At 46.0% G+C, this 14,176-nt stretch overlaps 1 protein-coding gene across 4 annotated transcripts in view; it reads right to left on the bottom strand.

The window, feature by feature from the left end:
• KANSL1 (KAT8 regulatory NSL complex subunit 1) overlaps nucleotides 1–14,176 on the bottom strand; it is a 101,310-nt gene that overhangs the window by 25,450 nt on the left and 61,684 nt on the right. For 3 of the 4 annotated variants that reach the window (XM_075036284.1, XM_075036286.1, XM_075036283.1), the window contains exons 3-4: nucleotides 5,350–5,491; nucleotides 97–201 (exon numbers count right to left, since the gene is read on the bottom strand). In XM_075036284.1, coding sequence (XP_074892385.1) covers nucleotides 97–201; nucleotides 5,350–5,491 — 247 coding nt within the window. The remainder of the gene's footprint in view (nucleotides 1–96; nucleotides 202–5,349; nucleotides 5,492–14,176) is intronic. The other variant, XM_075036285.1, reaches the window with a different exon arrangement.

Genomic DNA, 14,176 nt, shown 5'->3' with positions numbered 1-14,176 from the left:
TTCAAGCATCTCTCTCCATGGCAGCTTAAAAGGACAAACCTTCCCTACCCGAAATTCATGAATGTGGACCCAGTCACTTCTGCTGCTGGCACTTACCAGCCGGTCAGCCCCAGGCTCCAGCTTAACTTCAGCACTAACGGGACGGGATGCATCATCTACTGCAGGATCAGGGGGTGATGCTTCACCAAGAACTATCAGCCCCTGGAAGAAAGGGAAGGGAACAGGAATTAACTGCAGGTCCTTCAGTCTCAGCAAGGAAACTGCGCATCCATTGTCCCCCAGAAACTACAGCTATTGCACAGCCAAGGCTTGCATTCCCACTGCATTTTTCAGACATGATGCCAAACCGAATCCCCTGCTGCCTGGATTTTCCTGACATCTAAGCTGAACTCAGAGGGGGAAGGACAGTGCTGAAGCCAGATCACATGCCTTCAGATCATTAATAGTAGACAGTTAGCTCCCTCTCGGGCAAAACTGCTGAAATGCTGGTGCCATCCCACTTCCCATCCCTTCCCCTCCTCCCGCACACGGAGGTTCAGCAAGCTGCATGCCAGCAAAACCAAAGAGAACGTTTTGCTGTAGTGCAGAGCAGGAAACGACTGCTTTCATAGTACAAAGTGGAACTCGCCACCACAGCCAAGCAAACAATTTTGAGCGCGTGCCAAAAATCTACAGTCAATCTTGTTACTCTGAGCAGATTTTTTCAAAGAAGTGATATTCACAAAATTCAGTAAGAAAAGAAAAACACTGATAAACAAGCCATTGCTGTAACCCTAGCGGGACAAAGCACAGTGGCAGAGCACTGTTTTATCAGGCTTAACATATGTTGTCCTGTTTATTTTTTACTCTAAGCGAAGCTCACTCTAAAGGCAGAACTGCCTTCTCTCTGAACAACACGAAGTAAAATCATTATAATTATGTAGATTCTGAGCTATATAACAACAAAGCAGACTAAAATGTGCAAGGGATTAGAGAGCTGGTGGAACCTACAGGCCATGAATATAGTCCAGGACAAAGACAAGCCAGGACAAAGACAAGCCAGAACAAGTTTGTGATCACTCAGACAAGGAGCTAGGGAAAGGGCTGCTCAGATTAACAGGCGGATCAGTCGTCTGAAAATAATTTTGGAGGTTTCACAGCATATCACAAGAAAGCGAGCCTGGAAGGGAACCTGGACACATTATCTGGAGAGAGGAGAGTGCTACAAGGCTTCCCTCAAAGCTCACAAAGTCAGATCTTACATATAACTGCGTGAACAACTGATGCCATGGCACATGGCCACTGAAGTCTCTTGTAAGGCTGATCTTACGCCCTGACACAATCTTCTACACCACAGATTGCTGGCTTTCCAGAACTATGGGCTAGCTCATAGTTCAGTGATACTTTATTTAAAAACAGTTCACAAACTAAATACAACTGTACCTGGCCTCTGACCAGCAATGAGGGAGTAGCTAGCTTCTAGAATAAACATGATGACGATTTTCTAGAGTTTTCTGGCATCTCAGAAGGATGTTTAGTGGACGAGAGAGGCTGGAAGTCTAAATACTGCTGTGCTTTTCCTCTACTCTTGAAAGATCCCTCTCTGAAAGCAACCTATCTTATTTCGCCATTGCTTCTAGAAACATCCTCAGGCATGCCTCAGCAAAGAGGTCAGTCATGTGCAGATGTCAGCTGTAGGAGACAGTGGATATGAAAAAGGGAGAAACTGGGACTGAATGCAAAACTGGAACCAAGGAAACTGCCTGCCTTTAACACTCCAGAAAGCACTTGGGCTTCTCATATGCTCAGGGAGAGAATGACATGGGGAATCATGGGCATCAGGAACAGAAATAGCCACCAACGACTTCTGCCTTCAGTTTAAAGAAAGAGGATGAAGGGAGCTGCTCCATGCCTCAGGAAGGAGCAGTAATTAATTCTATATACTGTGGGTTATTTGTTTAGAAGTATGTCCCTTTACCGGTGACTTTGACGCAGCGGCAACACTTAACACAGCCTTCCCTGTGACAGTCACAGATTTGTTTTCTGTGCCCTTGTACAGAAGCTGCACTGCCCAAACCTACCGTGCACGCCAGTTGTCCTCTCCCAGCTCCTAGCCCACAAGAGAGCTTCCATGAACCTACAGACCTGCAGGTTGGACGGCATCTTCCTACCAAGGGTTTGAGCTATCTGCTTTGCTTCTAAGAGTTTTAAATCTCCGTTATTTATACACTTCTGAATAATAGAGAGGGATTACAAGGGCAACATCAAATTTCCAATTCCCTTTCAGGAAAGGGAAAGGAGTAGTGCATCTGAATTATTCCAAGGTCACACAATACTTGTGTTTCACCAGCATTCTCAAAACAAAGAAAAAAGCAAGGCCCCCTCCAGTATTTATGGGCAAGCTTGCTGCTTTTTAACTCCCATTTTTATCACTAATTACAGTATTAGTGAGAAGTCAATCATATAAGTCTCAGATAGAGACAGATATAGAGATAGATCTCAGATGTCTCACAGTCCTGTAAGTCAGCAGCTGCTGCCAAGGGACTAATGGGTGAGGAAGAGGACTGACACACATTAAGACACATCAGAAAGAGACTGAGTGCCCTGAACAGCCCCACACAGGGACAGCAGCATCTCTCATCGTGCCCTAAGCCTGACATCCACTGCAGACACAGGAAACTCATGTGAGAGCTGCAAATTCTTCCAGCAAGAGGCTCCTCCTAATTCCCATCCCACCCTTCCCATCACGCGTTTCTCTTGACTCAGCAGCTCGGACCAGAGCACAGACCTCCCCATGGGACAGGCTGCACACAGATCAGACCAAAAGCTTGAAGGGAACACAGCGAACCCATCTCGGATGGTCTGGGAACAAGTTGAACCTGGATCTGTAAAGACAATGTGCAAAACAACCCCGTCTTTAAGGAGTTTTGGTCACTGTATTTCAACCAAGTCTGCCACTGCACAAAATTCCTGCAGAAGCCCTTCGTCTTAATTTACCTCTTATTCCATCTAAGAGTGAAATTTGTAAGAGACACAGAAAGAGACAAAAAATGCTGTTTGCTCCTTTCCAAACATGGAGCATCTGCCACCCACACATGCAGGGAGGTGCAAAGACTCTGCGTGGGGGGGACGAGCACCGTGCCACACCCCATCTCAAAAAGGCCCAACAAAGCACATTTGTGAAAAGAAACAAAACCACCTTATTACCTTCATGGGTATCTAGTCCCTTAAATTAACTGTACACGCTCTTCAAAGCCAACACAAAATAGCCTGCTATTTTTAAGCACCAGAAAACACAGTACTTTACAACTAACTTTGAACACACGCTCACTGATTAGTTGTTTTCCTCTGCATCTCACCAGGCTCCAACTGAGCTGATCCAAATGTGCTGAAAACACAATTACTGCTGAGACACTCAGGCAGCAGTGTACCTTCAAACTAGGAGGTTATTTTCAACTGCCTGGTCCTTCTCTTGCTTTGATTTGACAAAGCAACGCATCTTTCTTGAAGAGTACACTGGGATGCAAACCTTAACATATAATGGTAATTAATCTAAAAAAAGAATAAAGTAGACTAGCAGCTTTGAATTTCTGCAGCAGCTACATTTTAACCTCCTTATGGCCAAATAAGTTAGAGTTATGTTGATAGAAAAAACAAGGTGTCTCCAAATTCTTTCATTGCTGTCCTTGTACAATTTGAAGCCAAATCCACTCCAGTAAGACTCTTGTATTACTGAAACATGCACTCGTCTCTCTAGTCTCCTACACTTGTCCCAAGCTGCTTTTATGAATCTTACTTGAGTTTTTCCATTGATGAAAACAGAACATGTTTTACAAGGCATCCTCGAACTCAATGACACCAACACAACAACTGCGGGCTGCAAGCAGCGATCTCCACGAAGTCCTATTAGAAAGATGGAGTATTTGATACTTGCTTTCTTGTTCACGCAGAACAGCCACTACCAAATCCTCAACATCTGAATTCTTCTGCCACTGTAAGTGGCATGCTTTATCTTCAATTCATGTATCAGGTTATCGCAGTTGAGGAGTTTTTGTTTGAACAAATCAAAAAAGATGACATCCTGTTTACTGAAACCTCAGATGTACTTTTCAACTTTGACACAATACCGTGATGTTCTCCTTTCAGACCTCGACTGCAACCTTAGATAAAAACATACGGGATGCTTGTAGACATTATCAGGCCATTTCACCAGTCTGTCAAGTTGTCATCATCTGGTGAAAGCACTGAATCTTCCACTTCATTAGATGAGTTTTCTCATTTCTTCAATTACTTAACTTTTAGCATATAAACGTTTAGCTATTTTGTATTTTATACTTAGAAACCATCTTAGAAACCATCTTGCATGATTGGCTTTCTTAAGACAGAAGGAAGATGATTCTTTCTGAAACCGGTTCATTAATATGACATACAGTTCGCTTCCTAGAAACCTTTTGCTCTAATCTCAGTAATGTATTCTGTTCAGCAAGCCATGCTCTTCCACCTAGCCATTTATAGCCCTCACTCACTCAATTAGCCTGTTTTTCTACATAGCTGCATAAAAGTCCAGTCTCCCTCCCCTGCCTGTGCTTTCTACCCGCCTGGAAGCCTCTCTCCCCGCCACCCCCAGAGCTCCACACATCTTGGGAAAAGTGTTTGCCAGACTCTGAATTCCTGAGGATCTGTAAGTTGATGCAATACCATGAGCCTTCTTGCTACAAACTCCGGACTTTCCTCCCTCCAAGGCCTGACATTTAGACGTGCATGCCTGAACAAGTCTTGGTAACAATTCCTTCCTCATCCCTTCTCTGCTCTCCCCCGCTCTCCCGCCATCTGAGAGCAAGTCTGAAAAAATAATTCCTTCCACAGAGAAAGGTCATCACCTAGAAACAGTCTTTTTTTATGATACAGACTCAATTTTAAGCCTGTGCTATGTGATAGCATCTGAAGCTAACTTCCTCAACGGTCCCCTCCCTTCCCCAGTAAGTCTCTTGTTAGGTTGTTCCTTATCCCCATCTTCAGCTACTCCCGAAAAGAAAGAATGGGAAGATATTTAAAAAAAAAAATAAAAAAAAATCAAATAAAAAAGACAAAGGCTCAAATGATGGGGAACAGCAAGCCTGACTTTCAAGTAAGGTACTACTCTCTTCATGTTACCGTATTGAACCAGGGAAAAGAATTACACTCAGCCCATGCCAAATAACATTACAATTAGTCACAACTGTGCAATACGCTTTTTGAGAGATGCGGGGCGGGGCGGGGGGGGGAAGCATCAGGCTTTGCAGATGTACTCCCCACTGCATCAGAAGACAGACCGATTAGGAGGCAGACAAAGCAAAATCACATGTATCCAAACGCACTCCTGGTCCTCACCTTATTGGCTCTAATCTGCTTGTAAATGTCCGTTTGCTGCCGGATTCGGTATTCCAGGTCCGAGACATGGGCTTGGAGCCAATTCCAGCGACTGACGATGGCTGCACGGTCTGCTGCCCATCTCCACTCTGCCCTTCGCCTCCTGGAAAAACAGAGAGGGGAAGGGGGGATTATTTTGAGTGTGATTTTAATTATACAGTCCACAAAAAAACCTAGCAGAACTGACAGATAGATCAAAAGCTACATACTGAATGGCATGACTGATACCATCTAGCCACTGCTAATAATTACCAACCAAACTACAGACGTGCTATAAAAGCCATGCCTCCACAGAGCAATATTAAAACAACTTTTGGTACCCAGTGATTGAAGTCCTGCCTATGCAAGCGTTAAGATTTTATTCCACGCTTAGCTGAACCAGCAGCTCCAGTCCTACCTGGCCACATCTGCCAGACCCACTTTTCCAAGTCTTGGAGAAAACAAAACCCATCTGCCCTCCCTTCCTCGACATAGCCTCTTTAAAAAAAGACCTCTGTCATCAGTCACAAAATACGCCTGAACCAGCGCATACCACATGGCCACAATTAAAACTCAGTGGCAAGTTTCACAACACACCATCATTTGGTTTTAAGAGTAACCACTGTTTGGAGACAAGCAACAGAGCTAACAGCACCTTGCACAAGCTGCTCCCCTGCAACGAGGTGTTGCAAAGGAAAGCGGGCAACAGTAAACTTGATTTCTGCATCTGATGGCTTGACTGAGCAAACAAAACCAGGAAAAAACATCAGAAAATTACCAAGTGAACAACTCCTCCGGGGCTCAGAGGCGCAATGCGAGAGAAGGCGAGCACATGTGGGTGCATGGGGGAACCCACACACTTTGCAACTCTTGACTGATTTCCTACCTTCTTTATCTCTGCTGCGAACACAAAGTACGGTTCTGCAGGAGCGTAAACATGCTTTCACTAGTGCATGGACTATACCATTGCATTTTACAGTCAACTGTTACAAAACCACCCTTACTCTCTACTACCACACTGCAGGGCAGAAAGGAACACAAAGATGGTAAGGTACGTATAAATCCATGGCTCCGCTCTTCCACATTAAAAGCCATAATACTAGGAAAATATATCGTAAGCATCCTGATTCTGGTGGATAAATATTACGGCTACCCAGAAAGGAAGAAAAACCACAACGTGGTGCAGAAACAAAGCATCAGCAGAAAGTGCATGCACAAATCCAGTGCCACTGCACAAAACCGTTGCCACATCTGCATGTTTGGCAATTAAGAAATTAATCACAAAATAATTCCCTTTGTCTACCTCCCCCTCCTTCTGTAGCACTTTTGAACCCAGCAAGAGTACACGGGGCATGGGAACCACCGCAATGTCCAGATTTTTCTTCCAAAATCTAACCAATAAGTCTTCTGCTGAGATTAACCCGTTTCAAAGCTGAAACCAGCCATTATAGCAAAAGCAGCACATGGTAAATGAGATTTACTACTGAAGCACCCCCAGCTGCAGAGATGGTAAGCAACAGCAATAATCAAGTTCTTAGAAAAATCTACACCTCCTATGCATCTGCCCTTATTTAGGCGTACTGCTACCAAATGCACTTGCCTAAAAAAAAAAAAACAAAACCAAAAAAATGCACCAGGGTTATTACAAGTTTCAAATCAGCTAATAGAAATACCCTGAAAAGGAGGAGTTGGTTCCTTCAAACTGCAAGCGAAACCCACAAATTTAGAACAAGACACGTTCTCCATATTATTGCTGGACCTCCCGGCTGCGTGGGCGACATTGCTTCAGTGCCAATTTAGATGAGGCCAGATTTCCACCGAAATGGGTAATTGTATCTGCTGCCTACAGCCCTCTCCAAGACCATTTTCAAAGCACCTTTAGGAGCTTACATCCTTCGCTCTGAAATATTTCCCTGTGTAAAGTGCCTGCTCTACTTTGAACAACACTGATCTTATGTTCGGTGGAAACTTTCATATTTATTATAGATGGATGCCACAGCAAGACCAGCTCTTAATCCTCCATCAGTTACACTGAGGATACAGTCAGCAGAGCCCGAGACAAAAGGCAGCTGAGCACCGAGGCCAGGTAAAGGTCTGACATACCCTACCAGCAAGGCAGAGTGACCACAGGGTTAATCTGGTTTACAATGGGCTGAGCAGTTGCCAACACCACCCCAGCATCACCCGATCATGCAGCTCTAATCCAGATCTCCGGTCCAGTCATGCTGTACTCTGTTCCAAGAAGGATAACGCCTTGCAAGCTTTATGGTCCCTCCTCCCCACAAGGGATCTCCAGTCTGAGCCTAAATGGCACGAAATCCCCTCCACGACACCCGATGGCAGAAAAGCGGTGTTTGGGCAGCAGATCTCCCTTATCTCGCAGAGATGTTTCTCTGAGCATCACTGGAAAAGCGGCGCTGCTCTGACTCAATCACCCACGAGATTGACAGCGTTTTCACGTCGCAGTTTCCCCCAGGACTTTCCAGAACACATTATTTCTCTGCCAGCCAAATTTCAGTGAAATTCTACCATACTCTCATTTCAGAAGCTAAGAACAATTTCACTGGAGAAGAGTTCAACGTTTTTATAGCTTAAAACCAGGAAAGACCCCTGCAATGGCTGTGTCTGCTCTTATGGCATCTTCAGCATCTGTGGATGCAATAGACTATCCAGATCCCTAGAAAGTTTAGGACTCCAAGACAGATCTCAGCAGGCTTCGGTTTGCTCTCTGGCGATCCACGTAGCATTGGGAATTGTTTTTAGAAATATCATAAGCTGCTGAGAGCACCTCCAAACTGCCAGCTCCCTTGCTTGCCTCTGCAACATTATAAAGCACCTATACCTGCTGGAACAATACTGGCCTGCTCCATTAAGTACATCTCATTCTTTTGCTCAGATTACACAGAAATTGACATTAACTATAAAAATCACCTTACGCCCATTTAGATTCCTAAGTGACATGGCAGCGTAAGCAGCAGCAGACCTGCTCTTTACCTTAAAATCAGGACACATCCTACCCCAGAAAACCCACTGGATTTAAAACCAAAAATAAACCAAGAAAGCGAAACACAGTAACGTATACTTCATCCTCTGACACCCTGCGGCATAGGTGGAGGAGGGGAAGATACATAATGATGGCTCAGCCACACTTTCCAAAACAGTATTGAGCGTAGTGTGGTCCTCTATATTTAGAATTAAGCCTTTTTCAGAGCCTGTTCAATTACACCCTTTGCTGCAATGTGCTGTCAGCAACATACATGTTTTTTCCTCATGTAGATCAGCTTTTGGATAACAAGCCATGTAGCTTCTTTAACTTTAATCTCTATACAAGTATTTTGCAAGATCAATTATTTTCTTGACTAGCACTAGAAAGTAGCAACCATGCACAAAATACAGGATCTGAAGTTGCTGCAGCCACCGCCAGCAGTCACCTGAAACCTCAACCAGACACCCTGCTCTGGGGGGAGGGAAACCCACTTCCTTTCTTTCTAAACATTAGGGACTTTAACGTGATGATTAATAAAGGAGTTTATTGCACTTGCCCAAAACGGGTTTTGGATTAAGCTGAACAAGAATACTGAAGGGATGGCCAGATGGCTGCTGAGAGCTGTGTCGCTGAAAGCGCACTGCGTGGCTCGTCCCGAGAGTGGTCCTGTACTTCAAGAGGCAAAGCTGGCACAGGGAGTAACGTGACCAGCAGCAAAGCAGTTAAATCCTGCATCCTCCAAGGGAAAACCGTTCACCCTGCTGCTACACAGGCAGGACAGCCGCTCCAGCTGGGACAGGAGGGTAAGCTCAGTAAAGAGCACAGAAAATGAATTATTTAGGAGCCTGATCCTTTTAAAAAACAATTTCCCAGGTAGGCTCATTCCCCTTCTGCAGGCACTGGTGTGCGCCCACAGCAGACGCCGCCGCGGGAGCGACAGCCGCCCCTCGCCTGCATGCACCCAGCTGGCGTGGCACTCAGCTTGACCGACAAGGACAGCGTCCTGCAAACTTAAGCAGATGGTGCTTATTGCAAATAACTGCGCGCGCGCAGAATTAGCAGCCTTACGTCTCCTCGCGCGGAGGAAACCTGCACATGCCCGGAAAGTGCCCAAGAGGGCTGGAATGGAGGAGGAAGAACAAGCAGGGAGACGAGCCAAGCTCAGCCCACAGGGTTATAAATACCGTGGGAGGCTGCAGGGCTTCATGGGAAGGGGGTGAGGGAAGAACGGGATACCTCTCCCCATCCGTGGCAGAAGACCTCAAGTCCTGCCCTTTATGGCTGCAGCCTCAAAGCAGTGCCAACAGCTCCTGCCCCATGGTGCCAGGCTCCCACACGTGCTGTACTGTGCCCGCCTCTCCAGCAGAAACACACAGCCTTTAGGAAACTACAGGAAGAAACTTTATCAACATGACAAATTCTCAGAGGTAAACACTTCTTCCTAGAAAACAGCGGTTAGTTTCATGAGCCTGCAGAAGAGCAGGGGGAAGAAAAATAAATCCTGTGTTACGTCAGCCCAAGGGCTAGGCTTGGGATGGGCTCCAGTCCTTCCCTAAGTAAAAAACAGGCAATTGTGGGTTAAAATCAGTTATCCTAAATGGCAAAGTCAACTCCAGAAAACAAAACCCACCAGCCAGGTGCTCCTGCCAGGCAGCAGTGTCCCGGTTTCAGAGGCGGATGAGCCAACGGGACAGAAAGGTGACTCATTCCCGCTGGCCCAGCGAGCCACAAGGGGCAGGACAACCAGCCCCACGCACCACAGAGCTTGGCTTCAGCTATTTCAGAAAGGGGCGTGTGCTCTCATTTTATTATTTTTTTTTTAAATAAGCAATATAAATACAGCCCTGCCAATGAATACGGCAACACCTCGGTCGATGTTTTTTCATCAGTACGACCTGTGCTAGAACCGGTTCAGCCATGGTGCTGTAAAAGCTGTACAAGTTCCATATAGATAAGCCCTCCCTAATACAACCTCCAACTTTGATATGTGCTTAAACCAAGCCAATGCATAAAAATCAAGTCAAAGCTGTCACTTCCACGGAACAGCATACCCGTGCCCTCCTCCCACGAGCAGGTTTTACATATTGCCTTAGAGGAAATTCCGGCCCATTAGAGTTCCCTGCTGCTGGCTGGTTTTGTACCAGCAAGTCTTACCAGACACACGTTTATTTTGCTTCTTCTGGACCTCAGAGAAGCTGCATTGCCTCCCTCTACCAAGCAATTGGTAGTGAGAAGCCCTTGCCGTCCATCAGTCTGTCTTGCTTTCTGCTGAATCCATACAGCTGAATGCCAACAGGGTGGACAGAGATGGCACCAACTGAGGGAATTAGAGATTAGCAGAATTATTTTTCACCAGGAGACTGCCCTACTAAAGGCCCAGCTGCAAAGTGAACAGAGCAGATCCACCAGCTGCTGCTAAACCATCCTGATAATGACACGGAGCAGTACAAAAAAATGAAGTTAAAAGATTTCAGATTGGAAAGTTACAGGCTGGAGGGGAACTATGCATCAGAACCACTTCTAGGAGTCAGCAATAATGAATGAGAAACAGCCGCAGGGGTCTGGATTGAGATTGTTTCTGCCACCCAGTGCACTTCAGCAAACCCAAATCATCTTGATGTTAAATGAGGAATAACAGGTCGCGCTGAAAGAAAGAGTTGATGCCAAGAAGAGAGAGAAATGCGACACACAGGAACACTGAAAAACTTTTCACCCAGCCAAGCAGCCTGCACGGTGAAATAGCAATGGGAGAGATTCACAGTGAACCAGAAAACGCCTTCGGCAACGAAGCACGAGCCTATGGTGAGCTGCACGGCGCTGCCGGCTCTGCTGCACCACAGCTGCCCTGCCTCCATGCCGGGCAGAGGGCAGGGGAGCTGGCACACCCCAGGGGCATGCAGAAGATCTGGAAGTCCTCGGCCGTGACACTGCCGGCCTCTCCCTTCCAGTGCAGATACAGATTAATGCTGCAACACGAGGCAATAAGCTGCAGCTTTCCAGGCACTTTCCATATGGTTCCCCTCCTCCACTATTTACTGGCCTATCCCCAGGGGCTTCTCTGTCCCCTGAAATGCAGTCACCTATCAACACAGAGGCTGCTCTATATTTACTCTCCCCCTTCTGATGCAGCTTTCGATGGAAGAAATCACCAAAGGTCAGCAGGTCTAGTCCAAAGCCCCAGATTTCAAGACCTTCCCCCAAAAGACACACAACCTCAGCCTCTCTCACCTGCCAGAGGCAAGCTGGAAAGGTGTTAGGTGATTTCATGCAGGAGACTCACCATGGCATTAGGACAGACCCCAAGAGGTACAGTATAGGACATTTCTTGAATAAGACAATTAAGTATTTGTCCAGCAAATGAGGCTTCAGTACTGAGAATCAGGAGATGTTTGCCAGATGACCCACAACTGGGGCTCCACTTTGACAATCCTGAATGTGCCGTGCTGTGGGGAGAAGGATTTAGTCTCTTAACACCCAGCCAAGACACAGCTGGGTCAACATTTCACTATCTGAGGGAGAAGGAAGGGAGTGGAGATTGTACAACAATATCCCATAGAGCTTCCTCTGCAAGACTGTCTGCACGGAGCTGGTTCTTCATGGAGGTCTCCATCTTGAAACACTCTTGTGCTATATGGCCAAATTCTCCTTTTCTTGGATTGTCTGATCCCACCCCCCATGTTGACTTGCAAGAGTCCTACCCCAGCATACCACATCCTTTCCCACCAAAGGCATGGCCCACACCGAAAACCTGGGATTGTTCTGGAGATGCTGTCCACATTCATCCCTTGTGGGTCTACCAGGTTTTGGCTCTGTCAGGGGGGTTTGTCAGAAAAACAGGCTGGGTGCTACTGGTTTGCCATGAACTGCTCCTAACATCCCAGCTGGTTGGCTCTGGATTGGTAACAACCTGCTTTTGGCCTCATATGGCCCTTCATGCACTTGTCCTCTCCCTGAGGAACCAAGAAAAAATACACGTGCATGATCTCATCATCAGTTACACACATCTCTCAGACTATGCCAGCCAATTTGCAACTGCAGGAAGCCACAGTCCCATCCCGAATTTTGATTCTGCTCCAAAATCTCTGCACAAGCTGCCTTCCTCTTCCCAGCTCTGTACTCAACACGTCCCACCACTGCCAAAATGCTCAGAGGTGCACTTCGTGCCTTCCTGAGAGCTGCCCAAGTACCAGCACTTGATGCAATTCACTGTTCTTAACTAGAAGAGGGATCTTGCTGCCAGCTACAGCAAACAAAAACAGTGCACACCAGAGCTGAGTTCCCATTTCCACCTGGGATTTTCAGCAGGGACAAAACCTGCCAACAGACCACAAAAGCAGTTTCAAATACGACAGTTTATGACATTCAGCTGTCAACTCTATTAAAGGGCAAATCGTCCATATTAATTCTGCCTGCTTTCCTTGCATTACCTACCACAAGGCAGCAGCCCCAGGGCAAAGTTTAGTAGTACGAATGCGATGCAATGCTTCATGTCCATACTGGTACAATGCCTAATCCTGAACAATAGCGGGATGCCAAGAGACATCTTAAGGTTAAATCAACTCCTGTTGATTCACCGGAAACTGAAAAACATTAGCATTAAAACTAGGTTAAAAAAAGTTCCCCACTCCCTTTCTCTGCTCATCTTTTGAGGGGCTCAAATGTCAGTACTGAAAATAAAGTAAAACATCAGGACACTTGCTTTCAGAGTCCATGCTAGGCACAGCATTTACAAGGCTTACACACCCTGGGAACCCAGGACAAGCCCAAGTAAAAAGCCATGTGCTCTGCTCACATACACAATTCTGACAACAATACTCTAAGCTTCATCCCCCAAGCACTACTTTTCAAATTTGCAACTACTTTGCAACTTTTTCAATTGCTCTCATGATCTTTAATTGTGCCTCACTAAAAGAAGAAAGAGATTTGCACCCAACTCAGCTGCTATTTTTCTAGTTTGCTCCTGTCCCCATATAGTCTTAAAATTCATTCCTCTGCTCTAACCCTCTACAAACAGACCACCAAGCTTTTATACTTTCTTTTTAAGACCAGTGCAAAACCAGATCTATGGGTGGAGCAAGAGTTAAAATCTGCCAAATACACTTGCATGACAGCTCCAAAGGAGGAAGAGAAAACCCCACAAGGCTCAAGAACAATCTCATTAGCCGATCATAACATTTCTGCCTGCGAAGAAGCCAAAGTGAACAATTTGTTCAGCTGAACACCCGCCCCCACCCTGTGGACAGAAACATCAGCTTCTGAAGGGCTCTTCTATTCACAGCATGTGCTCCGCACTAATCTAAATCTAGTTCAAACCTCAACTCAGTTCATTCATTCCCGTATTCAGAAAAAATGAAGACCTCTAGAGGCTGGGAGTAAAGAGTTATTTCCACTGTTCTTCACTGAAAAACCCCCACTGCTCGGGGGAAATTTGTGAGCACAAATCCTAAGGCATTTTGCTGAGGAGCAGGACTAAGCAAGGATGCCAGGCTTCTGCCCAAGAGAGAGGGCAGCACTGGCTGGCCGCCAGCAACCCAGGGGCCGTGCATAATTTGCATTCAAATAAAGCAGATCACAACTGCCCTCCTTTTTGATGATAGGGAACCATCCAAACCACTCCACCGGCCACAGCATGCAATGCTTTGTCTACAGAGCAGCCATCACTCGGATCAGGATATGAAAGGTTTGTTTTGGCATCTCTAGTTCATTTCTATTAAAAAAGAAAAAAAAGAAAAGAAAAGAAGGAAAAAAAAAATTGGCCCGGCCAGCCACTAAAAGATGCCTGAACTCCTGCATAGAAATTATGGCAGGACGAGACCGCACAGC

The sequence above is a fragment of the Buteo buteo genome, chromosome 9 (assembly GCF_964188355.1).
Source record: "Buteo buteo chromosome 9, bButBut1.hap1.1, whole genome shotgun sequence".
In the NCBI taxonomy this organism is placed as follows: Eukaryota; Metazoa; Chordata; class Aves; order Accipitriformes; family Accipitridae; genus Buteo; species Buteo buteo.
This window is presented reverse-complemented; position numbering and strand designations above follow the sequence as displayed.